General features: G+C 56.9%; 1 protein-coding gene across 1 annotated transcript; it reads right to left on the bottom strand.

The window, feature by feature from the left end:
• Window positions 1-710: 710 nt before the first annotated feature.
• CSNK1E (casein kinase 1 epsilon) lies at window positions 711-27,206 on the bottom strand (the record flags this gene model as incomplete). The annotated part of the gene is made up of 10 exons (XM_080706403.1): window positions 27,076-27,206; window positions 23,900-23,984; window positions 12,191-12,301; window positions 11,966-12,114; window positions 6,746-6,974; window positions 6,104-6,274; window positions 5,546-5,694; window positions 1,784-1,976; window positions 1,553-1,692; window positions 711-743 (listed from the first exon to the last, which is right to left on the bottom strand). Exons 2-10 carry the CDS (start codon window positions 23,973-23,975, stop codon window positions 711-713), a joined length of 1,251 nt encoding a protein of 416 aa, XP_080562529.1. The 5' UTR covers window positions 23,976-23,984; window positions 27,076-27,206.

The following is a 27,206-nucleotide window of genomic DNA, read 5'->3' as shown; positions in this document are numbered from 1 at the left end:
GTGAAGTCACTAGAAGAGAGAAGAGACCAATAAGGCATCGGCTGCCTCTGCCGGCCCACCCAGCAGACCCTCAGGGCCCGCCTCCTGTCTGCGGGCCCCTCTCCGGCCCGGTGGCTCAAGGCCAAGCACACATTAGGTGCTCACAGACTCTCCGACCGACCGTCTTGGTGAACGGCCAGGCTGGGCCTGTCTGCCCTGTGCGGCCCAGGTCCTGGGCTTGAGGTCTGATGCAGGTAAACCCTGCACTATGTTTCGACAAATTCTCAAAAGCGACTCGCGCTCAGGGTATCCTGGTATGAGGCGAATCCCTTCAAGGGTAAACCCAGCCTACCAACCACACTCATCCCCACGGAGCTCAGATCTCCAACCCCACCTACCCGAAGATTCCCCCACCTTTCCCTTCCCCAGGCCTAAAAGGAGACTCATACCTGCTGCCTTAAGGCTCGGGAGGCTGAGTGGTCCCACCCAGCTCACAGTAGCCAGAGGCCTCTCTGGAGGCCACCAAGGGCCAGGATTGAGCACGGGAAGCCTCGGCAATGAATGGGGCAGAGTCCAAGGTTTGGGGTTCCCTTGAGGGCCCCGGTTTTGGGAAGACATGGTGCTAACTGCCACTTCCTCCGCCCACTGGTCGCGGGGGTCTCGGTGTCTGCAGACCTGGCTGCCAGGCTGAGAAGCACTCACCTAAGCAAACACGGGCCAACGGTGGCTCCTCACTTCCCGAGATGGTCAAATGGCACGCTTGTCTTCAGAGAGGGCAAAGACGGGGGTAAGCAGGGCAAGCCCAGAGCTGCTGGGAGCAGCAAGTCTCGCCCCACCATGGCGCCCAGCCCCCAGCCCTGCCAGGCCCCTCGATGCAAAGGCTCTAAGATCCTAGTCACCCTAAGATGTCCCCACTTTATACAGAGAGACCACGAAGGCAGAGATGGCTCCAGGCTGCACTCAAGCCAGTGGCCAGGGAGCCTTCGGCTCCCTGGGACCTGCGACTGCTCCTCTGCAGGCAGGGCAAGGGCAGGTCTCCTTCCTGGGCACTGGCAGTCCTCCCTGCCTCTCCTGCTCTGAACATGGTCTGTCAGTAGGGCCACCAGATAGGACTACATCCAGCCCTCGACCTGTGTTCAGGCCAGGGCTGGTGGGGGCCGTGAGCCCCCTGCTGCCTGCCAGGGGCCCCTGGTAGCAAGGCCAGGTCCTGTGCTGCCCCTCGCAGGGCACACTACTTTTCCAAGCCTGCTTTTTTTTTTTTTTGGTGGTACTGGGGTTCCTGGAAGCCCTTCTACCTCTGGGCTACACTCCCAGACCTATTTTTACATTATTTTATTTTGGAAACAGGGTCTCCTAAGCCAGTGCGCGCGGCTGGCTTCGAACCTGAACGATCCTCCTGTCTCTGCCTCCCAAGCGTGGGGATGACAAGCGTGCGCCGCCACACCCGGCTCCAAGCTTGCTTCTGACTTTGCTCAACAAGCGGGGCTAATGACCTCAGAGGATTAAGAGAGGAGTCCCAGGTCCGGGGTCACTGGAGTGGGGAACCCACTCTGGTGCGAAGGGCTGGGCTCACCTGTGAGGCTGAGATCCGGGAGACCTCTTGCCGCCCAGTGAGGTCTGAGGAAGAGACGTTGGCGGGCGCGCCCCGGTGCAGCCGCAAGCTCACCTTCCTCTCCCGGTCCACCCGTGAGATCGCTCTGGGAGAAGTATTGCCTAGGGCCAAGCGCACAGCCACCCTCAGCTGGGCCTGAGCGGGACCCCTAGCCTGCTCAGGCCCAGCCCACAGCCCGAGGCCCCTACTGACCAGCTTGCTGGATGCGGCAGGCCGGGGTGGAGGCCACAGGCTCGACTGTACTGCGGAGCCGGTTGGCGGTAGCCCCCGTGGGGGGGCCCGGGGGCAGGGCCCGGGTCGCGGACCCCCGCAGCTGTCCCACCCTCTCCTCGCGTTCGTGTTCTCGCCGCTCCCGGTCCACGTCCTCGGGGTTCCGGGCTGCACCCTGCAGGGACAGGAGAGGACATGTGGGTCAGGCCTGAAGCGCCAGAGTGCTGTGCCCAGCACCCTCGCAGGGCAGGAAGGCCAGGAGGGCATCTCAGAAACTCTGGCCGGCCTCCTTCACGTCCATGGCCTAAGGGGCCAGGAAGGACCCTCGATTGCCCAGTGCAGAGGAACGAAGCCGCGCGACACCCAGCAGAAAGAGGCGGCGCTATCTGGGAAGCAGAGGGGGTCAGTCTGCCCGGCCTCACGGGCTGGAGTCAGAGTCTGCCCTAGACGGCAGAGGGCAGCCCTTGGCTCGCCAACCCGGCCCCTTCTGCGTACCAAGAGCCCTTAGCCTCTCAAGGTTTCCAAACCAAGCAGGGAAAGCGTCAGCAGCCCACCTAGCGGACAGGCAGCAAATGTCCAAGGAGAAGGTGACAGGCTGGAGTCGTAGGACCAGTTGAAGACAGAGCCAGGACTTGACTCAGGTCTCCTGGTACCCAGCCAGGAGGCCCAGGAGACCCAGAGGCACTGCCTGCCTTGAGATGAGCGCTCAGGGGACCTGGGGAGCAGCTGGGCTGATGGCCCAGGGAAGAAAAGGAGGCCCAGTGGGCAGGGCTGCAGAAAGGTGCTGAGCCCAGGGACCCTGCCCCTAGCCGCTGCCACCCCAGTGCAGAGCAAGTAGAGGCCTAGAGAGGAGCGCGGCAGGAGCACCTGGCCGTTACCTAGTTGGTCGTGGGGCCGTCCACAGGGAAGGGCAGGGGGCTGGCGTGAGGGGGGCCGCATCTGTGGAGAGAGCTGCATGCTGAGTTGGGGGCCTGCCCGTGGGCTACGGTGCGTGGGCTCCTGCAGAACCCCTCCCTGGGGAACTGGCTGAGAAGGCCCTGCTGTCCCGGGGAAACGGGGCTGAGCCTGTAAGCACCTCTGGGGGAAGTGACCAGAATCAGAACGACCCCTGAACGCTAGTGAGGAACAGTGCCAAGCCAGGCACACCCTTGCCGCTCCGCCCCTTTCCTGGGCTGCCTCTTGAGGCAGGCTCTGATTTCAGCTACTGGTGGCCCGGCCTCGGAGCCTCATGACCTGCTGGGGTCTCCCAGCTAGAGCAGACTGGGGTTTGACAGGGAGGCTGGGACGGCCAGGCTCTACCTCCTGACCTCTGACCCTCACTCTGGGCTCCACCCACGAGGAGCAGGTAGAGTCCAGGGTCAGAGCAACCCTGCATGGCAAGGAAGATTTCGTTCCCTCACGGGGGAAACTGAGGTTCCAGGAGGCTAAATGATGCACCCAGAGGTGCACAACCCTGCAGTCACTAGAAGAGTGGCCAGGGGTACGGCCCTGACAGCCCCAGTGAACTCGGCTACTCTCACCAGGCTAAGCAACAACTCACAAAATGGACACCAGGGGGTTTGTTGGCTTTTATTTGCCCCCAAGAAAACACACGAGGTCGACATCAGCCTCAAAGGCATCCACTGCTGCCGTGTGGATCTTTGTCCTTGGCCACGCAGGATTTCCTCCTGGCCAGCTGGCTGGACCTCAGAACTCAGTGGCTGCGTGCACCTAGTGTCTGGGTCCCAGTGCCCTGATGTCGAACATGCGAGGCCACTCCAGTCGGGTCAGGACCCTTCCGTGGACTCCTGTCTGCTGGTCTTGCTGGTGATGGCTTCCTCGTGGCAAGGCTATGGCCGATGCCGGCACCCTCTGCAGGTTCAGGTGCGGGTGGTGACGAGGTCAGACATCAGTGGTGAAGGATAATGCCCTTGGTGCCTCTGCTCAGCTTGACTCCAGAACCTGACTGAAGGGGGCCCCAGGAAGGGGGCCGAGTGCTGGAGGGTCCGCTGGCCTAGCTTGAGATCCTGCTGGCGGGAGAGTCCAGAGCAGTGCTGTCCGCAGAACGTTCTGGGGTGACGGTGACGTGCACAGCTGCCTCTAAGCTAGCCACTTGTGCCTCCCAAGAGCTTCAATGTGGCAAATGTGACCCAAGAGCCACGTTTCCATCTTAAAGATGAATTAAGTTAGCTCCATGCAGCCAGTGGCAACCATGGTAGATGGCCCAAGTCTGAGAGGACGTGACACCCGTTCCTAGAGCCGTGCCGAGCCAAGGGCCAGGCCCATCACACAGCCGGCCTCGGCGGCGACTTCCCCGGGATGAGCAAGCACCTGGTGCCCACAGCTCTCACAACGCACCGCAAGAAGAGCTGCCCACGATCCAGGCTGGAGGGCACCCACTGCCCCTCTCCAGGACCCTGCCCTATGAGATCCCATTCTCTGACCTCTGCCCCCTCTGTGGAGAACGGGCCTAGGACACTGCCGGGGACAGAGACCAAGGCACCAAGTGCGGTGTTGGGAGGACCAGGCCTCGGTCCTCAGGCCCTGGCGAGCGGGCCGAGGGCCACACTGAAAGGACAGGCACACCAGGACGAAGGGCAGAGTCGTTTAATGAGTGCACGCTTGATACAGAGGCTGCGGCAGGGACAGCTCTGAGCCTGGTCTCAGTGCCTTGCCCATCCCATCCCCTGGGCAGTGGCCATCATCTCTTCTTCTTCAGGCATATCCTGGGCTTCAGACAGCTGGTTCATTCCTGAGACTCCCACGTAGGGCCTTTTCCCCACACCCTCTCCACCGAAGGGCCACCTCTCAGGAACAGGGCGTCACCCCTCCCATCCCGAGGGCCGCGTCCTCAGGCCTGGCCCCGCTGGGCTCAGGCACGCCTGGCGATGTCAGAACTGGGGGCCTGGAGTCCAGACCACAGGCCAGTAGTTGTGGGGAGGCAGCTCCTCCACCTCCCCCACCTCTTCCATGGGCCTATCTGGGGGGCCCTGGGTGCCCAGGGGCGCCGGGCACCTGGAAGGGACAGAGAGCACAGCTGAGGTCCACAGCCCTTGTGCTTGCCGGCCAAGCTGCAAATCTCAGAAGGGCCAGGCCTCGGAGGATCCTTACCAGTACGTGGGTGCGCACGTGGGCCCGGCACAGGGCCAGGGCCGGGGGCGGGGCGGGGCGACCGCTTCGCTGCCGCGGGGCTGAGCCTGGCTCGGGGAAGCCCCCTTTCCAGAAGAGATGCGAGACAAGACACACGGTTTCACAGATTCGAGTTCCGGGCCCGACTGGTGAACGCGCCTCCCCAGCCCGCCCCCAGGACCCTCAGAAGAGGGAGCCAGAACAACTGCCAAGCAAAACCCAGGGGCCCACGACCAGGAAGAAAGAAGCCACTCTGAACGGGTCCAGGCTGGCCAGGGCGGCCTCGGTGAGGGCGGCTGCCTGGGACGCGCAGAGCAAGAGGAGCAGGATGGTGCAGGCGGCAGCCAGGGCCGCAGGGGGGCCTGCCAAAGCCATCCAAGCCCCTCCACGGGCACCCACAAGGGGCTCCAGGCCGAGCCGGCTCCTCGCCGAATTGCAGAGCGGCGGCGCCCTGCCTGGGCAGCACGTGCGGCTGGCCGGGGCGGGCTCTGGGACCGCGGTGAGGTCACCGGCACCGTCCAGCTCATAGCTCCCGCCTGCGGGGAGCCCCGCCCGCCACTGGGCCACTCTGGCCTCGTGAGTCAGGGCCTTTCCCGTCCAGCCCCCCAAGCCTGCCTTAGCCTCTAGGTGACTCACGAATTTGAGCATGTTCCAGTCGAAGACGTAGTCATAGGAGAAGCCCTGCCGGTGGAAGAGGTTGCGGAAGAGCTGGCGCAGGTAGGAGTAGTCAGGCTTGTCGTCGAACCGCAGGGAGCGGCAGAAGTTGAGGTATGTTGAGAACTCGGCTGGCAGGGGTCAGAAGAGGCCACAGTAAGGGACACCCGTGCTCCCGGGACCGTGGCCGCCTTAGCCACCCACGGTCCCACAAATGGTGTCCACCTAAGACGGGACAGGACGTGGCGAACAGAAGCACAGTCCTCCCTGCGTGACACCCGGGTCAGGGACAGCAGACCAATGGCCGTGGTAAACTGAAGGGCGTTTAAGAGCCTGATGGTGAACACGGGCCCAACAGGAGCTAACTAACAGGACAAAAATGTCCGTTCCCTCTCCCAACCACCGGGGCCAGGAGAGGACGGGGGAGAGGAGGTGGACACCAGGCTCCCAGTGGCCCTGTGCGGCACAGACAGCCTGGGCGGCCTCGGGCCGGCCTCATCTTGTCCTTACAAACAGGAAGCCCTCCACTGTTGTACTCACAGGGGTAGCCTTTGCAGAGGACCTCAATGGGCGTCGACATCTTCTTCTCGCTGATCCGCTCGTACTTCTGGCGCTTGGTGGCTGCTTTGAGGCCCTGCCAGGGCAGGGAGCCCAGGTTGAAGTACATGAGGACGTAGCCCAGACTCTCCAAGTCGTCTCGACGGCTTTGCTCTGCAGAGCAGAGGATGAGGTGAGGGGCCCGGCTCCTCCTCAGCTGGCGCTCCGCCCTGCGCGCCCAGTGCCCCGGCTTGGGGCAGCCCTGCTATGCCTGCTCTGGCTGCAGAGGAGAGCCTGGGGCGGTGCTTGCTTAACTCAGTCTGGCCCAGCTTTTGTAGCTCAGGCATCACTTCATTCCAGGATTCTGAGGGCCTCATGGACCACTCCACCCTTGGCCGCCGGTGAGCAGGCACAAGCTACCGCATGAGATGGGCTAAGGCTAAATCCACTCCACATGTGCTAAGCTGCGCCCCGGAGTGGCAGGCCTTAAAGCCCAGCCTGCTTTGCCCAGCGGTGCAATCGGGGAAATGTGGTCGCTTGCTCCGTGGGGCTGCTGCGGGGAGGGTGGTGGGCACATACCCTGCTGCTTACAAAGGGGGGGGGGGCGGTGTGGCTCACCAAGGAAGTGCCCGGCGGCTCACTCACCGATGCCCAGGTGTGTGTTGATGGAGGCGTAGCGGGCAGTGCCGGTCAGGTTCTTGTTTTCCCGGTAGGGGATGTGCTGGTGGGTGCGGGCGTCCCGGTACTTCTTGGCCAGGCCAAAATCGATGATATATACCAGGTTGCCCTTCTTCCCCAGGCCCATGAGGAAGTTGTCGGGCTTGACGTCCCGGTGGATAAAGTTCTTGGAGTGGATGTACTCGATGCGGCTGATCTGGGGGAGGGAAGGAACAGCGAGTCACTCAGCAAGGCTTTCACCACATGCGCTGGGCCGGGCTCAGGGCCCAGAGACGGCCAGCGCACAGGAGCTCCCTGCCCTGGCCAGGGAAGAAAGGCCCGTCGACTGTGGAGGATGAGATCAGAGGGCAGGTCTGGGAAGACTGCGGAGGAAGCGCGCGCCATAGGGCTGATCTCTGAAGGAGCTCACAGAAGGTGTTTAAAGATGACGACACATTCGGGAGGCGGAGACCAGAGGATGGCGGTTCGCGGACAGCCTCAGCTACTTAGTGAGGCCCTCCGCGACTCAGTGAGACTCTGTTTCAAATAGGGCAGGAGATGTAGCTTGGAGGTCAAATGCCCCTGGGTTCCATCCCCAGACAAAAAAACCCAAAAAACCAAAAAAAAACAACAACAACAACAACAAAAAAAAAAAAACCAGGACAGGGAGATAGCAAGACCCGGGAAGGCGGGGCAGGAAGAGCACCTGGCCCCTCGGAGGCTGCTGGGCTGGCCCTGCCTCACAGGACCTGGGCAGGGGAGGCCAGGAGCACCGAGGGGCTGGCGCTCGGTGAGCCAGAGATGAAGCGCAGGAAACGGGCCCCACTGCTTGGCTTCCCACAGATGCACAGCTCTCTTCTTCTTTCTGGGGATTACGTCTGAGCTACACTCCCACCTTATTTTTAAATTTTGAAACAGATTCTTACTGAGTTGCTGAGGCTGGCCTTGAACCTGTGATTTTCTCGTCTCAGTCTCCCACGGACTGAGATTACAGGTGTGGGCCATCAGGCCTGACCCTTTAAGTGATTTCTTTCTTTTTTGTGTGTGTGCTATTGGTGATTGAACCCAGGGGACTTCTGCCTGTGATCTACACTCCTGACCCTACTTTTCTTTTCTATTTCAAAACAAGGCCTCACTAAGTTGCGAAGGCAATCCTCCTGTCTCAGCTCCCCAAGTACTGGGATTACCAGAGTGCCACCATGCCCAGCTTAAGTGATTATTATTTAATTTAATTTTTTTTGTGTGTGGTACTAGGGGTGGAACCCAGAGGCTTTCTACCTCCAGGCTATACTCCCAGACCTCTTTTCTATTTTATTTGGAAATAGGGTCTCACTAAGTTGCTGAGAGCCTCACTAAGTAGCTGAGGCTGCCTTCGAACCTGTGCGATCCTCCTGTCTCAGCCTCCCAAGCACAGGGATTACAAGCATGTGCTGCCATGCCCGGCCCAGCTTAAGTGATTTTTAAAAGCTGGAATTAGTATCCATGTGTGTGACTCGTCGTCCTCCGGCAGGTCACATATGCTCTGGGCCTTGGCTTCGGCACGGCTGCGCACCTCAGGGCTTTCTGAGTTTTCACTTGGGAGAATCCAATAAGCTAACTGTGCACACACAAGGCTGTTAACTGGAGGGCACCTGCAGGCTCTCTGCAGGCTGACCGCAGACCAAGAACAAAATGCTCGTGTGACAGGACCAGCACAGTCCACACTAGGTCTAAAGATCAGTCTAGCGGGGCGTTGGGGCCCACGCTTGTAATCCCAGGATTTGGGAGGCTGAGACTGGAGGATCGCGGTTCACAGACAGCCTCAGTGAGGCCCTTCTCAACTCAGTGAGACTCTGTTTCAAAAACAAAAAGACAAGCCAGGCATGGTGGTGCACGCTTGTAATCCCAGCATTTGGGAGGCTGAGACAGGAGGATCACGGTTCTCGGACAGCCTCAGCTACTACTTAGTAAGGCCCTTTGCAACTCAGACTCTGTTTCAAAATAAAGAATAAAAAATAGGGTTGGGGGTGTAGTTCAGAGGTAGAATGCCCCTGGATTCCATCCCCAGTAATGCAAAAACAAACAAACAAAGAAATAAAAAGACAGTCAGGCGTGGTGGCGCACAGTTGTAATCCCTGCGCTTGGGAAACTGGAACGGGGATCGCACAGGTTCAAAGCCAGCCTCAGCTACTTAGTGAGGCTCTCAGCAACTTAGTGAGACCCTGTTTCCAAATAAAAACATTAAATAGGTCTGGGAATATAGCCCAGAGGTAGAAAGCCCCTAAGTTCCATCCCCAGTGCCACAAAAACAAACAAACAAACAAAAAATAGGGCTGGGAGTGTAGCTTGGAGGTAGAATGCCCCTGGGTTCCATCCCCAGTACCACACACACACACACACACACACACACACACACACACACACACAATAAAACACACACACACACACACACACACACACAATAAAATAAAGAAGAAGAAACAGCTCAGAGGTAGAGTGACCCCAGGGTCAATCACCAGTACTGCAAAAGAAATAAAGTTTGATCTAAAGATATTAATTAATTAATTTATGTTTATAGTAGTAGGAATTTAACTCAGGGCCTCTCATAGCATATGCTAGTGAAATATTAAAGTTCTCCTTAAAAGTAATTATTAAAGCCGGGCGTGGTGGCGCACGCTTGTAATCCCTGCGCTTGGGAGGCTGAGACCGGAGGATCGCACGGGTTCGAAGCCAGCCTCAGCTACTTAGTGAGACCCTGTTTCCAAATAAAATATAAAAAAGGTCTGGGAGTGTAGCCCGGAGGTAGAAAGCCTCTGGGTTCCACCCCCAGTACCACCAAAAAAAAAAAAAAAAAAAAAAAAAAAAAAAATATATATATATATATATATGTATTACATTTATAAATAAAAGATTGAAGCTTATGGGAAACTAATTTTAAAATGTGATGTTACAACCAGGCAGTGTTGCATACTTGTAATTCTAGTACTCGGGAGGCTGAGACCGGAAGACCCCAGGTTTAATGGCAGCCCCAGCAGCTTAGTGAGGCTCTCAGCAACTTAGACCCTGTTTCCAAATAAAACATAAAATAGGCCTGGGGTGTAAACTGGAGGAAGAAGGCCCCTGGGTTCCATTCCCATTACCCCACACACATACATAAATAGGGCTAGGAATGTAGCTCAGAGGTAGAATGGCCTTGGACTCAATCCCCAGTACCAATCAATCAATCAATCAATCAATCTCGGTTTAAAGTTATTTATTTACTTATTTGTGCAGTACTGGGAACTGAACTCAGGGCCTCTCATAGCACATGCTAGGCAAGTGCTATTCCATTGACCTAACCCCTAGTCCTTTAATTTTGAGACAGGGTTTCGCTAAGTTGCCCAGGGGCATTCTACCTCTGAGCTATGTGCTCCAAGCTTTTTAAATTTTTATTTTGAAACACTGTCTTACTAAATTGCTGAGGCTGGGTTCAAATCTGTGATTCTCTTGGCCTCTCAAGTACTGGGATTATAGCTGTGCACCATCAAACCCAGCTCCCAGTCCTTTTTTTTTGAGAGGTGGGACTAGGGACAGAGCCCAGGGGCATTCTACCTCTGAGCTACACTCCTAGCCCTATTTTTTTTTTTTTTAAACAGGGTCTCACTGAGTTACAAAGGGCCTCACTAAGTAGTCGCTGAGGCTGGCTGTGAATCGCGATCCTCCTGTCTCAGCCTCCCAAATGCTGGGATTACAAGCGTGCGCCACCAAGCCCGGCTTTAATTTTTACTTTGAAACAGGGTCTTAGGAAGCTGCTGAGGCTGTTCATGAATCTGAGATGCTCCTAGCTCAGCCTCCCAAGTACTGGCATTACAAGCATGAGCCACCATGCCTGGCCTAAGTAGCTGGGATTATGGGCATGTACCACCACAATGGGCTATAGTTTTATATTTTTAAAAGATTTCCCTCTTGATGGGCAGGGTAGTGTATGCCTATAATTCCAGTACTTGGGAGGCTGAAACAGGAGGATCATAGGTTCACAGACAGCCTTAGTAACTTAATGAGGCCCTCAGCAACTTAATTTTAAGACCCTGTTTCAAAATAAAAGCATAAAATAGGCTGGAGGTGTAGCTTGAAGGTAGAATGCCCCTAGGTTCCATCCTCAGTAACACACACACACACACACACACACACTCTCTCTCTCTCTCTCTCTCTCTCTCTCTCTCTCTCTCCCCTAGCCAGGCGTGGTAGTACAGACCTGTAATCACAGTATTTGGGAGGATAAGACACGAGGACTGCAGGTTCAAGAACAGCCTCAGCAAGTAATGAGACTTTCAACCTAGTGGGACCCTGTTTCAAGCTAAAAATAAAGTAAGACTGGGGGTGTAGCTTAGAGGCAGAATGTTCCTGGGTTCAATCCCCAGCAACACATAGCAACCCACGAAGGGCTGGCCCACCAGGTGACAGGCTCAGAGAGGCTCGTCAATTCACCTTTGGTCCCCAGTGGGACAGGACCTGGGCCTACGGAGCGAAGGCTTTAAGTCACACCGGGGCCAGGTCTGACAGATCTGGGCCTAGGCCTGGCCTGGAATCTGAACTTTAAATAAAATACCCCTGAGCCGGATGCTTGTAATCACAGCGTGTGGGAGGCTGAGACAGGGGATCACGGTTCTTGGACAACCTCAGCTGCTACTCAGTGAGGCCCTGTGCAATTCAGTGAGACTCTGTTTCAAAATAAAGAATTAAGCCGGGCGTGGTGGCCCATGCTTGTAATCTCATGCTTGGGAGGCTGAGACAGGAGGATCGCACAGGTCCGAAGCCAGCCTCAGCTACTTAGTGAGGCTCTCAGCAACTTAGTGAGACCCTGTTTCCAAATAAAGTATAAAAAAGGTCTGGGAGTATAGCTCGGAGGTAGAAAAGCCCCTGGATTCCACCCCCAGTACCAAAAAAAAAAAAAAAGTGGGGGGGGGGCTGGGGTGTAGCTTGGAGGTATAATGCCCCTGGGTTGCATCCCCACTACCAGAAAAAAAATAATAAAAAATTTTTTTAAAAGATTTAAAAAATAGGGCTGGGGGTGTAGCTCGGAGATAGAATGCCTCTGGGTTCCATCTCCAGTACCAAAATAAAATAAAATAATCAATCAATCAATAAATGAATGACCCCTGGATTCCAAATGGGTGGGTGGTCAAGGCCCCCTGGCCCAGTTCTCTGGAGGGAAGGCCGGGCTTGCGGACGGGGCGGGCGGGGCCTCACCATCTGGTCGGCCAGGAGCAGCACCGTCTTGAGGCTGAACTTGCGGGAGCAGAAGTTGAAGAGGTCCTCGAGGCTGGGCCCCAGCAGCTCCATGACCATCACATTGTAGTCCCCCTCGGCCCCACACCACTTGATGGACGGGATCCCCACTGTGGAAGAGGCTGCGTCAGCGGCGCCCACTCTCCCTCCACCCGGCCGCCCTCACCTGCGCCCCGCCCGCCTCACCTCCGCCCTGCATCATCTTGTAGAACTTGCTCTCGATGTGCAGCTGTGGGTGCTTGGTTTTCACACACTCCAGCTTGATGGCCACCTCCTCACCCGAGGCAATGTTGGCACCTGTGGGTAGAGGAAGCAAAGGCCCGGGGTCACTCGGGGCCAGCTGTGTGGCCCTGGACTGCTGGACTGCCCCGCGGGAGGCTGGAGAAGAGGGGGCTGCGGGGCACAGGGAGGCGGGGGCTCAGTGAAGGCTCCTGAGTGGAGAGGGGGCAGCCACGGGCGGGAAGGCCGCTGCACCCAGGGAGCTCAGAACCGAGGGTCAGGTGGGCTGAGCTGATGGCTGGGGGCTCAGATTACAGAGATTCCGTCCAGCCTCGGGACGGAACAGGCTGGCTGGCGGGGCACAGGTGAGGTGGGTGGGGAGAAGGAACAGGTGCTGTACGCTCCGTGCCATCTAAGCTGCCCGGATCAGGAAGAGATGGGCCTGCCCACCTCAATGCGGACCCCAAACACAATGCTGACCCTCACACACTGCCCCAGCGCTCTCCGCATTTGCCTCTAATCTCCGTGCACAGGCCAGAAACCAGACCCCCAGGCCACAGGCTCAAGAGTGAACCCAGCTCTGCGGGCTGCCGGGTCTAGGCGGAGGGTCAAGCCTGCACTGCCCCCCTGCCCGTCCTGGGCTCTCTTGCCTCAGCCTTCGGGGCTCCGCCTTGGAGTCCCAAACACCTCAAGGCCCAGCTTGCAGCGGGGTCTGCCTGGTGGCTCAAGTCAGAAGAAAGCCCAAATCCAAAGAGTCCCTCGCCTCTGTACCCAGCTACAACGGGTGAGCTAGGTTGGAGGGCTGGGGCTGCCGGGGGTGGGGGGTGTTAGCTCCAGGAACCAGAACGGTGCAGACCGGACACAAAGTCAGAGCTACGAGGGGGTAGCAGGAAGCTCACGTGGGGGAGACGAGGCTAGTCGGGACATGTCTCCAGCACAGCTGGCTCACACCACACCGTGAGAAGTCCCAAGCGGAGAAAAGAGATGGAAGGAACCGAGCCAAGCTGCCACAGCCATCGTGCACGCATCTAGCGAACCCTGGGCCAACGGTCCACTCGGAGCACGGGCCCCGTGGACACCAGGCGCAAGGACAAGGGCGTACGCAGGAACCAATGACCACTGCAGGGTGCAGGACAGCAGTGTAGACACACTAGGAATCCCAGCAGGCAGATAGAGGATGGATGACAACGTCACAGTAACCAGGCCACTGCGAGTTCCTCAGACAGGCAGCAGCGCTTCTCACGAGAGCTGAGAAGTGAAAAAGACGCAAAGCCCACCCTCGATGACCCAAGACAGGTGCCAATCCATGCGGTGGAATATTATTCAGCCACGAAAAGGAATGAAGTATTGACACATGCCACACACACATCGATGAATCTTGCAAACATTCTGTTCAATAAAAGAAGCCAAGCCGGGCGTGGTGACGCACGCTTGTAATCCCCGCGCTTGGGAGGCGGAGACAGGAGGATCGCGCAGGTTCCAAGCCAGCCGTGCTGGCTTCAGAGAGACCCTGTTTCCAAACAAAATAAATATAAAATAGGTCTGGGAGTATAGCCCGGAGGTAGAAGGGCTTCCAGAAACCCCAGTACCACCAAAAACAAAAAACAAAAAGAAGCCAGACACAAAAGAACAAATAGTGTATGACTCCATTGTATGAAATATGCCGGGCGTGGTGGCGCACGCTTGTAATCCCAGTGCTTGGGAGGCTGACAGGAGGATGGCACAGGTTCGAAGCCAGCCTCAGCAACTTAGTGAGACCCTGTTTCCAAATAAAGTATAAAATAGGTCTGGGAGTGTAGCCCAGAGGGAGAAAAGCTCCTGGGTTCCACCCCCAGTACCACACACACAAAAACACTACCCCATTTTATGAAATGTCCAGAACAGGCAAATCCAGAGACAGAAAAAATGGTGGTTGCCAGGGGAAGGAGCTGTGGGGGAACAGGGAGTGACTGCATAGAGGGGCAGGGGGTTTTTGGGGTGCTGGAACTTGTCTGGGAACCTGATGGGTGTTGACTGCATGACGCTGTAGTAAACAGCACTGAACTGCATACTCTTTTTTTTTGCGGTACTGGGGAGGGAACTCAGAGCCATTCTACCTCCGAGCGACACCCCCAGCCCTATATTTATTCTTTATTTTTTTGTTTTTTTATTTTTATTTTTTGGTGGTACTGGGGTTCCTGGAAGCCCTTCTACCTCTGGGCTACACTCCCAGACCTATTTTTACATTTTTTAAAATTTGGAAACAGGGTCTCCTAAGCCAGCGCACGCGGCTGGCTTTGAACCTGCACGATCCTCCTGTCTCTGCCTCCCAAGCGCGGGGATTACAAGCATGCGCCACCACGCCCGGCTTTATTCTTTATTTTTAATTTATTTTATTATTATTATTATTCTTTTTTGGTGGTACTGGGGGTAGAACCCAGAGGCTTTCTACCTCCGGGCTATACTCCCAGACCTATTTTATACTTTATTTGGAAACAGGGTCTCACTAAGTTGCTGAGAGCCTCACTAAGTAGCTGAGGCTGGCTTCGAACCTGTGCGATCCTCCTGTCTCAGCCTCCCAAGCACGGGGATTACAAGCATGCGCGCCACCACGCCCGGCATTTATTCTTTATTTTGAAACAGGGTCTCACTGAGTTGCAGAGGGCCTAGGTAGCTGAGGCTGTCCACGAACCATGATCCTCCTGTCTCAGGCTCCCAAGTGCTGAGATTACAAGCGTACACCACTACGCCCGGCTGAACTGTATACTTTTTTTTTTTTTTTTTGTAGTCCTGGGCATGGAACCCAGGGGCATTGTACCTCTGAGCTATACTCCCAGTGCTATGTTTTAGTCTTTTTATTTTCTTTGCGGGTCTGGGGATGGAACCCAGAGGCATTCTACCTTGGAGCTACAACCCTTGCCCTATTTTTTATTCTTTATTTTGAGACAGGGTCACACTAAGTTGCAGACAGCCTAAGCAGCTGAGGCTGTCCACGAACCATGATCCTCCAGTATCACGTCCTGAAGGCTGGGATTACAAGCGTGCGCCACCAAGCCCAGCTTTCTTTTTATTTTTAAAATGGTCTCACTGAGTTGTGAAGGGCCTCGCTAAGTAGCTGAGACTGTTCACAACCTGGAACCGAGATCCTCCTGGAATGCTGGGATTACAAACCCGCACACCTGGCTTGAACCGAACACTTTCATATGCCTAATCTTGTTATGTAAATTTCACCTCAAGTTCAGTGTGAAAGCATGCGCCTGGAGGCTGAGGCAGCAGAGCAGTTTAAGGCCAACCTCAGCGACCCTGTCTCAAAATAAAAAATAAAATGGGGCTGGAGGTGTAGCTCAGAGGTAGAACGCCCCTGGGTTCCATCCTCAGACTTGCAAAAGACAAAACAGAACAAAATTACAACCCCTCAGCTTTCACAAAAGGAAGAGAAAGCGTGGGACAGTCGGTGGTCCAAAGCGTGGGACAGTCGGTGGTCCAAAGCGTGGGACAGTCGGTGGTCCACAGCGTGGGACAGTCGGTGGTCCACAGCGTGGGAGAGTCGGTGGTCCAGTTCTATTTGTCTCAGTTTCAAGGCTTGTGACGCTAAAGATACCGCCCAGGGATATAAACATGTGACAAGACCCTCAGCAAAAGGACACGACATAAAATCCCAGCTGGTGGTCACTCCGCTCGTGGTCAGGACGGGCAGGGGTACCAGGCCGACGAATTACAGGCCAGCCTCTCTTTTCAACTGGGCTTCCTCCAGGCAAGGGTTCCTCCCAAAATTATTTGTAATCCCCCACCTAATATCCAGAAGCCATAAAAAAAAAAAAAACAAAGGCTCCCTCCTCTCCCAAAAGGAACCCCTCTGCAGAGCAAAAATAAAGCTGTAAGGAAAACAGACTTGCAATTCTTACCACAGGCAAAGAGCTAGTAGATAATGCGCTCCTACGAGCCAGCAGGAAAAAGACTCAACAGGAAAGGCGAGCAGACACATCCAGAGAAAGGGGGCATTAATATGAATGGCGTGCTCACAGGAGCCTCCGTGTAAGAGAAATGCAAATTAAAATGATCCCCAAAGACCATTTTCCAGCTAGGATTGTCCAAAGTTTCACAATAAGGTAAGCGGGTGTCTGCTGGCAGGGCTGCGGTCTGGGGCGGCTGGGCTCTCCTCGCCAGGTGGTCAGTGCGAACCAGTGGGCCCCGCCGCGGGGTCACCCGACCCCCGGTCTCCTAGGCTCAGCTGACACCCTTCCCCGGTACAACAGGAGGCCTGGACAGGGCCGTCCACTGGAGGCTGTTTGCAGCAGCAAGAGCTTGGAAATGACCCAAATGTCCATCAATCCGGGACTGGTTAAATAAAGAATAGCCCATCCATAAAACCCAACACAAAAGAAAAAGAATGAGGAAGTTCTCTGTGCGGAAGCAGATCTCCAAGACAGAGGAAATGAAAAAGCAAAACACACAACATGAATCTCCTTCCAGGGGCCAAAGAAGGCGGGAAGTGCCTGCCCAGCCCCTGAGCCTGTGCCCCTACCAAGCACAGGAGAAACTCTAAGCTGGATACTTTGTTCAACACTGCCCTTATTAAAACTTCTTTACCAGATGTAGCTACTTTGTACACGAGTCAGCCCCTTGGGTGTGCAGTACTAAGTGGGTTTTAGTGTGCACAGGAGGTTGGGCAGTCATCATCATCAATTTTAGAATGTTTTCATCACCCCAAAATACCCTTCAGTAGACATGTCCCACCTCCCCTCAACCGCACAGCCCCTGGCACTCAGGAGTCTACTTTCTGCCTCTATGGATTTGCCAATTCTGGATGTTTCATAGAAGTAGAACCGTATCATCTGTGATTCCTTGCCCTATTTTATTTTTTTGAAATAGGTTTTGCTACACTGCTGAGGGCCTTGCTAAATGACTGAGGCTGGTCTCGCCTCGGTCTCCCAAGTACAGGGATGACACGTGATCACCACGCCTGGCTTTTGTCAAGTGCTTGTGTGGGTGTGTATGTTGGGGGAGTACTGGGGATGGAACCCAGGACCATTCTACCTCCAATCTACACCCCCAGCCCTATTTTATTTTTTTTTTCTAGTTCTGGGGATGGAACCCAGGGGCATTCGACCTCCCAGCTATAGCCCCTGCCCTAATTTACATTCTTTATTTTGAAACCAGGTCTCACTGAGTTGCAAGAGGACTCACTAAGTAGCTGAGGCTGGCCATGAACTGCGATCCTCCTGTCTCAGCCTCCCAAGTACCAGGATAGCAGGCCCGTGCCACGGCGCCCAGCTGTAAAGCGCTTTCAATACATTAACATTCGCCACTCAGTAGTGTGCCTGGGTTTGGGGGGCAAGGATGTGGCATGGGAGGGCAGCAGGGCACCCCGGAGCCCACTGGCACGCCCATCTGCCTGTGAGCACAGGAGGCAGCGAACGTGGCAGGCAAGAGTCAGAGCTTGACCTGGCCACCTCCTAGCCTGGACCTCAGCTAAGTCACCTGCCTCATGCCCAGGTGCCTCCCCTGCGAACTGCTGAGCCCTCTCGGCTCTTCAGGGCACAGAGGCGCTTAGCCCAGGGTCTGGTCCAGTCACTGCTCCTTGCCATGAGGGCTGCTGAGGTCTGTGCTGGGGTGAGCAGAGGAAGAGGGCGCCAGCCACCATCTGGGAGAGAAGAGAATCTCCCCGAGGCAAGGCTGCCAGACACGAGGTCACAGCACATCAAAGGCCCGCGGGGAGGGTGCGCGGTGCAGCAGACCCAGGTAGCTGAAGATGGTGGAGGATGTTGGGGCGGGGGGCGCCTGAAGGGTCTCGAAATCCAGCTCAGATCCTGGCCTTCTGGCCGAGGGTTTGGGCCAGGTACAGGGTTCTCAATGTCACCAGCACTGACATTTGGAGCCAGAGACTGCCTTGCTGTGGCACATGAACAAAAATACCCGCTCTGAGCGTCGCTGGTGTAGCAGAAAGGTTGGGGGGGGGGGCAAGACCCAGGAGGCCCCCGTGCCCGTCTAGGCAGGCAGGAGTTGGAAGCCACCTCGTGCAGGCAGGGCACAGAGAGGCAAAAGCAGGTTGGGCCCTGTTTCCCCTGGGGCCCAACACCATCCCACCAGGACTGCTTGCATCTCTCTCTGACAAGAAAAAATGGCAACATTAGCAGGGCATGGTGGTGTACACCAGTACTTGGGAGACTGAGACGGGGATCACAAGTTCAAGGACAGCCTTAGCAAGTAGTGAGATTCTCATCAACCTAGTGAGATCCTGTTTCAAAATAAAAATAAAATAAGCCGGGCGTGGTGGCGCACGCTTGTAATCCCCGCGCTTGGGAGGCGGAGACAGGAGGATCGCGCAGGTTCGAAGCCAGCCTCAGCTACTTAGTGAGGCTCTCAGCAACTTAGTGAGACCCTGTTTCCAAATAAATATATATGTAAAAAAAAGTCTGGGAGTATAGCCCAGAGGCAGAAAGCCTCTGGGTTCCACCCCCAGCACCACCAAAAATAAAAATAAAATAGGGTTAGGGGTGTAGCTCAGAGGTAGAATGACCCTGGGTTCAATCTCTAGTACCACAAGAAAGAAAGAAAGAAAAAAAGAAAGAAAGAAAGAAAGAAAGAAAGAAAGAAAGAAAGAGGGAGGGAGGAAGGAAGAAAGAAAGAGAGAGAAGGAAAGATAGATGAAGATATCAAAGGCTGGATGACCATATGCCACAAAACTTCCCTGGGACGGGGCCCAGCTACTACGCAAAGTCTCTGGCCCAAGCAAGCGCACGGTACCCCTCATACCGCACCCCCTCGGCGGCTGCCAGGTCTCCCTTGCCTCTCACGCCAGCTGAACTGCGTTTCAGGAGGTGAGAACCGGCCCAGGCAGACAGCACTGGCGGGCAACACTAGGATTGAAGCTCAGGACCCCCAGCTCCACTTCTTCACCCCCAATTCCCTACAGTCTCTTCACCCGTCTCACCGGCAGGTGCTGCGCCCGGGCTGGACGGGCAGGCTTGTGCTGGCGCTCAGCTTGCCTTGGGTGAGGTGACTGGTCCTGCAGAGCTGTTGGGGCCACGGGGCGGGGGAGAGGGGGTAGGGAGGTAGAGCGGGGGGCCGCGGGGGCAGATGGTCTGTAGGCTTCCCGGCAGGGTCAGGTTGCCAGGCCAGCATGCTGGGCTCCATGTGGAAGCCAGAGGAAATGGCCCCACTTCAGGCACGGAATGTGACCCACCCGTGGCCCCGCAAGGGGACCCGGCAGTTTCCCAAACAAATTCGGATACAGAGAAGGGCTTGGGTCTGGCCATAGATGGGCTAGATAGTACTGTGGGAAACTGTAGGTAGAGAGGGGGTGACGGCCTCACAGGGGGCTCAGCGTGGACACAGAAGAGACACAACCGGGGACCCCCCGAGCTGCGGGGTGGGGGGTGGAGCCCACCTCTCAGTGTCAGAGCCCTGGCGCCCTCCCAGAACCCCCTGCCTATCAGCGTTGAGGACCAGAGATTCCAGGGTCCCTGGAGAGCTCCCCAGGACACAAAGCCGGTGAGCAGGCCCAGGCCTGGGCTCCCCCCAGGACATGGGCAGGGCCCCCAAATGCGCTTGCCCGGCGCAGATCCTGGAAAGCAGGGCCTGGAAGCCTCAACCAGACCCACCTGCAGCGGCCATCTGCAGTGAGGCCCTGGCCAGGCGCTGGTGACAGGAATGTGGCCAGAGCGCTGAACAAAGGCCGCCCGCGAGGCTGTCCAGGGAGGACCTACAGTGACACTGTGGCCACAGCCTGCAGCAGAGGGGCCTGGGAGGGTGCTAATGACAGGGTGCTGGAGAGCCCAACACCCCCACGGTCTGCAGGGGAGGAGCTGGCTCCAACTCAGGCCCAAGGCCAGGATCCTCGGAGGGCAGCAACTCCAGCTCAGCCTGGGGGTGGGGTAGGGTGGGAACAAGAACACCCAGGTATTTTACACACTAAGTATTTAGGTATCATTACTGCCCAGTTCCATCCCACACATGGGAAAGTCAAGGCCAGCAAAGGTCACCACTCTCTCCAGGACATACGGCTAGTAAAAGGAACCCCCAAGACTCCAGAGCCAGATGTGGTGGTGTGCTGTGGCACTTGGGAGGCTGACACAGGAGGATCACAGGTGTTCAGCCAGTCTCAGCAACTTAGAAAGGCCCTCTACAACTCAGTGAGACCCTGTTTCAAAATAAAAGAATAAAATCGGTTTTGGGGTGTAGCTTGAAAGTAGAATGCCCCTGGGTTCCATCCCCAGGTCCACACACACACAAAAAAAGAGCAGCACCAGCTGGGTGTGATGGTGATCAGGCAATTTCAAGGCCAGCCTCAGCAACTCGGAGCGGACTTGTTTCAAAAGGAAAAGGGCAGCCGGGCACGCTTGTAATCCCAGTACTTAGGAGGCTGAGACAGGAGGATCGCGGGCTCATGGCCAGCCTCAGATATTTAGTGAGGCCCTCTGCAACTCAGTGAGGCCCTATTTCAAAATAAAGAATAAAATATAGGGCTTGAGGTGTAGCTCAGAGGTAGAATGCCCCTGGGTTCTATCCTCAGTACTGAAGAAAGAAAGAAAGAAAGAAAGAAAGAAAGAAAGAAAGAAAGAAAGAAAGAAAGAAAGAAAGAAAAGGAAAGGAGAAAAAAATAGAAAGAGAAAGAGAGAAAGAGCTGTAGCTCTTTCTACCCCCAGCACCCCTCCCCCTAGAAAAACCCCCAATCCGAATCCAGGTCAGACTTACTCCAGAATGGGCATAAACAGGAATAAACCTGGACTTAGTTTTAAAAACAAGGACGACTCTGAGGATAAACAGGAAGTCCCTCCCCCAGGGAGATGCGCCCAGTCAACCACGGACCCTGGCCTTTCTGAGTGGCCTTGGGCTTCCGGCTGCTGCTTTCCTCCTGTAGCAAACGGGCCCAGCCAGGTGCTGTCTAGGAACAGGCCCCGGCTGTGCTCAGCCTTTCGGCCCCGAGCCAGAGGGGCTCAATGGTAGGACCAGCCCCAGGTTCACAGACTGGAGGGGACGGGGATCCCCGCTGCACAGACAAGAATACTGAGGTGCAGAGAAGAAAAACGACACCCCAGCTCACACAGGAGTGAGAAGCCCAGGGGCCTGGACCCGGCCCGGTCCCCAGATCCCATGCTGCATCAGAAGCGTGGCTCCTACATGCTACAGCCCTATTTTCTTTTTTCCTTTTGTGTGTGTGGCACTGGGGATTGAAAACCCAGGGACTCCTATATATATATGTATATATATATATACACACATATATATACGTATATGTGTGTGTGTGTGTGTGTATTTTTTTTTTTTTTTGGGTGGTACTGGGGTTCCTGGAAGCCCTTCTACCTCCGGGCTACACTCCCAGACCTATTTTTACATTTTTATTTGGAAACAGGGTCTCCTTAGCCAGGGCGCGAGGCTGGCTTCGAACCTGCGCGATCCTCCTGTCTCCGCCTCCCAAGCGCGGGGATTACAAGCGTGCCCACCACGCCCGGCTGTATTTTTTTTTTTAACAAGGTCTCACTGAGTTGCTGAGGGTTTCACAAAGTTACCACGGTCACACACCTGCGATCCTCCTCTCTCAGCCTCCCAAGTCCTGGGATTCCAAGTGTGTGCACCACCACGCCCAGCACACTCCTCATTTTCTCACAGTTCATGTGACAGGTCTCTAAGGGGTACCAGGTGGGCAAAGCCACACGCTAGACACTGGGGGAAGAGGCAGACACAACCTCACACCTGCCTCCTGGGAAGAGCTCAGAGATAACCTCAATTTAGTTAATTAATTTTTTGTGGCCCCCAGGGATCAAACTCAGGGGTACTCTATCTCTGAGCTACATCCCCAGTCCTTTTTCGTTTTGAAACAGGGTCTCACTAGGTTGCTAAGCGTCTTGCTAAGTTACCGAGGCTCTCCTCAAACCTGCGGTCCTCCTGTGGTAGCCTCCTAAGTACGAGGCTCACAGGCCTGCGCCCCCATGCCTGGCTTAAACTTCTGTGTGTGTGTGGTACTGTGGATGGAACCCAGGGGCCTTCTACATCCAGGCTACACTCCCAGACCTATTTTTATTTATTTATTTGTTTATTTATTTATTTTACAGCACTGGGGATGGAACCCAGGGGCATTCTACCTCTGAGCTACACCCTCAGCTCTATTTTTTATTCTTTATTTAGAAACCAGGTCTCAAGGAGTTGCAAAGGACCTCGAGTAGCTGAGGCTGTCTACAAACCACAATCCTCCGGTCTCAGCCTCCCGAATGCTGGGATTACAAGCATGCGCCACCACGCCCAGCTAATTTTTTAGTATTTTGTTTGGAAACAGGGTCCCACTAAGTTGCTGAGAGCCTCACTAAGTAGCTGAGGCTGGCGATCCTCCTGTCCCAGCCTCCCATGTACTTACATTACAGGCATGGGCCACCATGCCCGGCTCTAACTAAACTTTTGGCATGGGGCCTTGCTGTGCCGTCTCGGCAGGCCTCATACTGCTGGGCTCAAGCAACGCCTCGGCCTCCTGAGAAGCAGCCTCTGTGTGCTACGTGGCCGGCTAGAGAAACCTTTATACCAGCTCCACCACCTCCTCGTGCTCCTGTCCCGTGTCCAGGAGAGAGATCTACCGAGTGCTCTGCAATAAACCGCGCGTTTGGCTGGCACTTCTCAGTTTGCAAGACGCCCTCCCGTCCCGTTTCTTTTGCATTTCCTAACAGTGCTTGGTCAGTCAGGTGGCACCACATGAGTTTCCAGATGGGGACCCTGAACTCACAGGCCAGCCACACAGAGCAATGGCCAGAGCCTAGGCCCAAGGCCTGCCTGTCTTCCATGTTCTGTCTTGATTTATTTTTTTGTACTGGGGATTGAACCCAGGGGTATTCTACCTCTCTGCTACATCCCCAAACCGCATTAAAAAAAAAAAAAAAAAAAAAAAAAGAGCACAGCGCTCTGACTTGCCTTTCTTTGCCCAGGACTGCACTGACTTCTTTTCATTTTCGGAGGAGGGTGCAGATCCGGCCCAGGACTGCCCACGAGGGGACCAGGGCAGCACAGAGGATCAACCCCAGAGGGGTTGCCACCTTGCTCTAACAGCTCCAAGCCCCCCCCAAGCCCCCCACCCCCCAATCTGCAATTGCCAAAGAACCATCCCCGCTGCCCAGCCCAGCAGCTGCCCTGCCCATGCCGGCAGTGGGCTGAGAATGTGAGGTTTAAAGACACAGGCCTCACTTTTCCCAGGCCAGGAGAGGGCTGATATGTCAGTGGTTTGTTTAAAAGACAACAGAACTCTGATTTTCAACAGGAAGCACATCCGGAGGGAGAGCTCCCTGGAGGACCAGACCCCCCCCACACACACACACACACACCACGTCCCTCCAAAGCCTGTCCCGGCCATTCCAGGAGGCCAGATCACCAGGATGGCCCTGATGGGGGTCAGGCAGTAGCCCAGGACTTCTGTCTACCAGCAGTCCTCTCCCTGAAGGCAAGAGGGGATGCCAACCCAGCCTGGGCTTTCCCACGCCCAGCTGGAGGCCCAGGTCACTGCAGCTGGAGGCGGAAGCTAAAAATACCCTGCCTGCCCAGCCCAGCAAACGGGAGCCCTGAGCCCGGGCCCCTCCGCCTCAGGTTCCTCCCCTCAGGGACGAGAGGCAAGATAGGCCCCAAGATAGGCCCCTGCCGCTGATCCTGAGATCCTGGACCTCTCCTCCTCCTGGCCCAGGCCATCCTGGGGCTTCAGCGGGAGCAGGGAGCACTCACCCAGGTAGATGTCTCCAAAGGAGCCGCTCCCGATCTTGCGTCCCAGGCGGTACTTATTCCCTACGCGGAGCTCCATGATTCACTCCTGTACAGAGAGGCAGAGATGCTGGGGTCAGAGAATGGGGAGCTGGCGGTGGGCCTCGCCCACCACACCCCACCCGGCCCTCCGAAGGCCAGGCACAGCACAGGACTCACAGGGAGAGCCCGCGTTCTCCCTCCCGCTGTCCGGGAAGCAACTGGCCCCGCTGCTCGCGGGCAGCCAGGTGTCGGGGGCCCGGTGGCCCGCACGCCCACACGTCTGGGGAGCAGCTGGCAGGTTCAGAATGGGCTCAGCCTGCCTTGGCAAAAGGTGGGATTAGGGCAGGGCACAGGAGGAAACCACCCAGCAAGCATCTCTTTGGGGGACACTCATTTGGGGGCTCCCTAACAATGAGGCCCTCGGTGGGAAGGCTGGCACCATGGGCTGAGATCCTGAAAGGAGAACCCAGGACAAAGGGGTAACAGAGGAGGAGCTAGCCACCCTGGGGCTACCATGGTCGGCCACCACCAAGCCCACCTCCAGGGAGGGAGGCAAACTGGAGGGGAGGGTCCTGAAGGAGTTGCTCAGCCCCTCAGCTTCTGAAATGACAGGGTCCCACCTCCTTGCCCACCCCCAGGGTTCTAGCACCAAGAACCGGAGGCCAGGCCTCCACCAGCTGGCCTGATCCTGCTGCACACCGCCTCTGCCCCGTGCTAGGCCCCCCAGTTCCCAGCATCCCGCAGGAAAGAGTGTGATCCACTCCAGGCAGGGCCAGATAGGGGCCCTGCAGTCCCCTCCCTCCTGACACCAACATCCTCGCAGCCCCTCCAGATGGACATTGGGGCTGACTTCCTTCAGGACTGGGGGGAGGGTCTCCTAGGCAGCCCCTGGACAGGGGCGGGGTGTGTGACCCCAGCCAGGCTTTAAGCCACCAGGCCCTGGAGCCGGCTCCCTCCTTCCTGCCACCCATGCTGGGTGCATCGAGCCAAGGCAGGGCTTGGGCCACCCTGGCAGGGACCCCTCTGTGCTGGCCTACTGCAGGCCTGGGCACCGGTGGTCCTGACTGGCAAACCGGGTGACTCGGAAGCCTCTGGGCAGTTTGGGCTGCTGGGGGAAAAGTAGACTCCAGAGCTGGAAGAGGAGGGGTGCCTGAGAGCTCTCGGCATGTTTATAAGAGGGCCAATGTGAATGACCAAGAAGGAAGACTCCTTTTGTGGACGGCAACTGGGCCCAGAGAAGCCATGCCACCCAGCAGCAAATTAGTGGCAGTGTGACCTAGGACTGGGCGGGGGCCCTGCTGCCCCCCACCCACACACGTGGCTTAAATGCCAAGGCAAAGCGGCCAGAGAGGAGAGCAGCTGTGTTGGCACAGGGGACCGTCCCTTCCCCAGGACAAGGGCTACCCCGGCAGCCAGGCAACAGGGGAAGGGAGCTGAGAGGGATCCATGGCACTGAGGCCAGGCCAGAACTCTTCGCCCCAGCAGGCCCAGAGCGCCTGCTCAGCTCCCAGGGGGCCTCCGCGGACACCAGGAAGTAGCCTCCGCGCGGTGCCAACCAAACTCTGGGCTCTCCATCAAGGGCCTCTGCCCACACGCCTGGCCCGGACACGCTGAGGGGGCGCGGCTGTCACATTTGCAGGAAACCCACACACCACACACCCCACATGCACACACCGGCCGGCTTCCCAGTGTGTACCCGCTAAGGGAAGAAAGAAGCAGGCGCCTGTGCTCGCTCGGTGCGCCCCGCTGGGGGGCCGGGTGCGTACACACCAACACCCCCAGCCCGCTCCCCACCAACGCAGGTTCAGAGACCACACACGGCAGCTGGGGAAGCCGCCGGTTAGGAACCGGTTAGGAACGGAACATAAATATACCCGCATCCTATATTACATAAATACCCACGCCGGGTTATATAAATACCCGTGCCCTCTGTCTGGGTGTCTTACATAAATACATTGCACAGAACCCCCAGCCCCTCTCCACTCACTGGGCTGTCAGCAGAGAAGGGCAACCAGCAGCACCCCACAACCACTGCGTCCTCGTCACCCAGACCTGCAGGGTCACCCCAGCCCTGGGGGCCTTGGGGGGAACCTAGTCTTTCCCGGCACTCTGCCTCCCAAAAGCCCCCCAAAGAAGGAAAGGCTTCATCCCAGAGCAGCTTCCCAGTTCTTTGGCTGGCCTCTCCTATGGGGGTGGGGTAGGGATGGGGGAGATAAACAAAGTAAAAAAAAAAAAAAAAAAAGGATTCCATGCAGAGCCAGCAGGAGTTTGAGCGGGTCAGGAAGACAGACTACCAACCAGCCCCGCACTGGTTTTTCACTTCCTGACACCTCCCCCTCCCCCAGAGCTGGCCCCCTGTCACTAAACCATTAAAATAAAAATTAAAGGGATACCCTAGACCTGAAGGCACAGGGGGCCCAAACACAGGCACCGAGCAGAAGTAACTTGGACACTGCAGCCCCTTCTCTCTCCCCAAAGCCTTTTCCCCAGGGGGAGGTTATGCCAAGAAGAAAATATGTAAAAAAAAAAAAAAAAAAACTATGGGCGAAGTTGGGGAGGGGGCTCTTTAGGGGCTGAGTTTGGGTGTTGAAAGGAGTTGGGAACCTCTCTTAAGGTTCCCAGCACCAACAGTTTTGCTTCGGTAGACTTGGGAACAGGAATTTGTCACCCAAGCATGGGAGAATCCCAGCTGATAAATAACCCCCACCCCTTCCTTTCTCCACAAAGGAAAACAAAGCCGGTGGCCCGGGTGCCCCCGCACCCCGGCGCCCCCCGGACCCCAGCCGCGCCCATCCGACGGCAGGGCGGCCGGGCCCGCCGGGGTCGGGGCTCGGGGGCCCCGGGGGCGCCGCTGCCCCCCGCTGAAACCCGCCGAGGCCCGGGGCTCGCGGGGAGCCCGAACCCGGACCCGCAGCCACAGCTCGGCGCCCCGAGCCCCGGCGCGGAGGCCGCGGGGCCGGCGGGGAGCGCGGCGGGCGGGCCGGGCCCCCCCAGACCCGCCGCAAAACAACAGCCCCCCCCCCCGGCCGCGCCTTTGTCCTCGCCGGCCCGCCGCCCCCGCCCCGCGCGCGTGGCCTCCGCGCCGCCGCCGCCGCCGCCGCCAGCAAAAACAAAGGGCGGGGAGCCCGCCGCGCCCGGCCCGCGGCCCCCATACTCACGCCGCCGGGACGCCGCCGGGGCCGCGCCGCTGCTCGGGGGGCTGCCGCGGCCGGGGGCGGCCCGCCGGGGCGGATGCCGGGGGATTCGGGCCGCCGGCCGCCAGCCTCTCGGGCCCGCCGCGCTCGCTCCG

Source organism: Muscardinus avellanarius, assembly GCF_963383645.1.
Source record: "Muscardinus avellanarius genome assembly, chromosome: 11".
Lineage (NCBI taxonomy): Eukaryota > Metazoa > Chordata > Mammalia > Rodentia > Gliridae > Muscardinus > Muscardinus avellanarius.
Note: the sequence above shows the minus strand (reverse complement) of the source record. Positions and strands in the feature narration are given on the sequence as shown.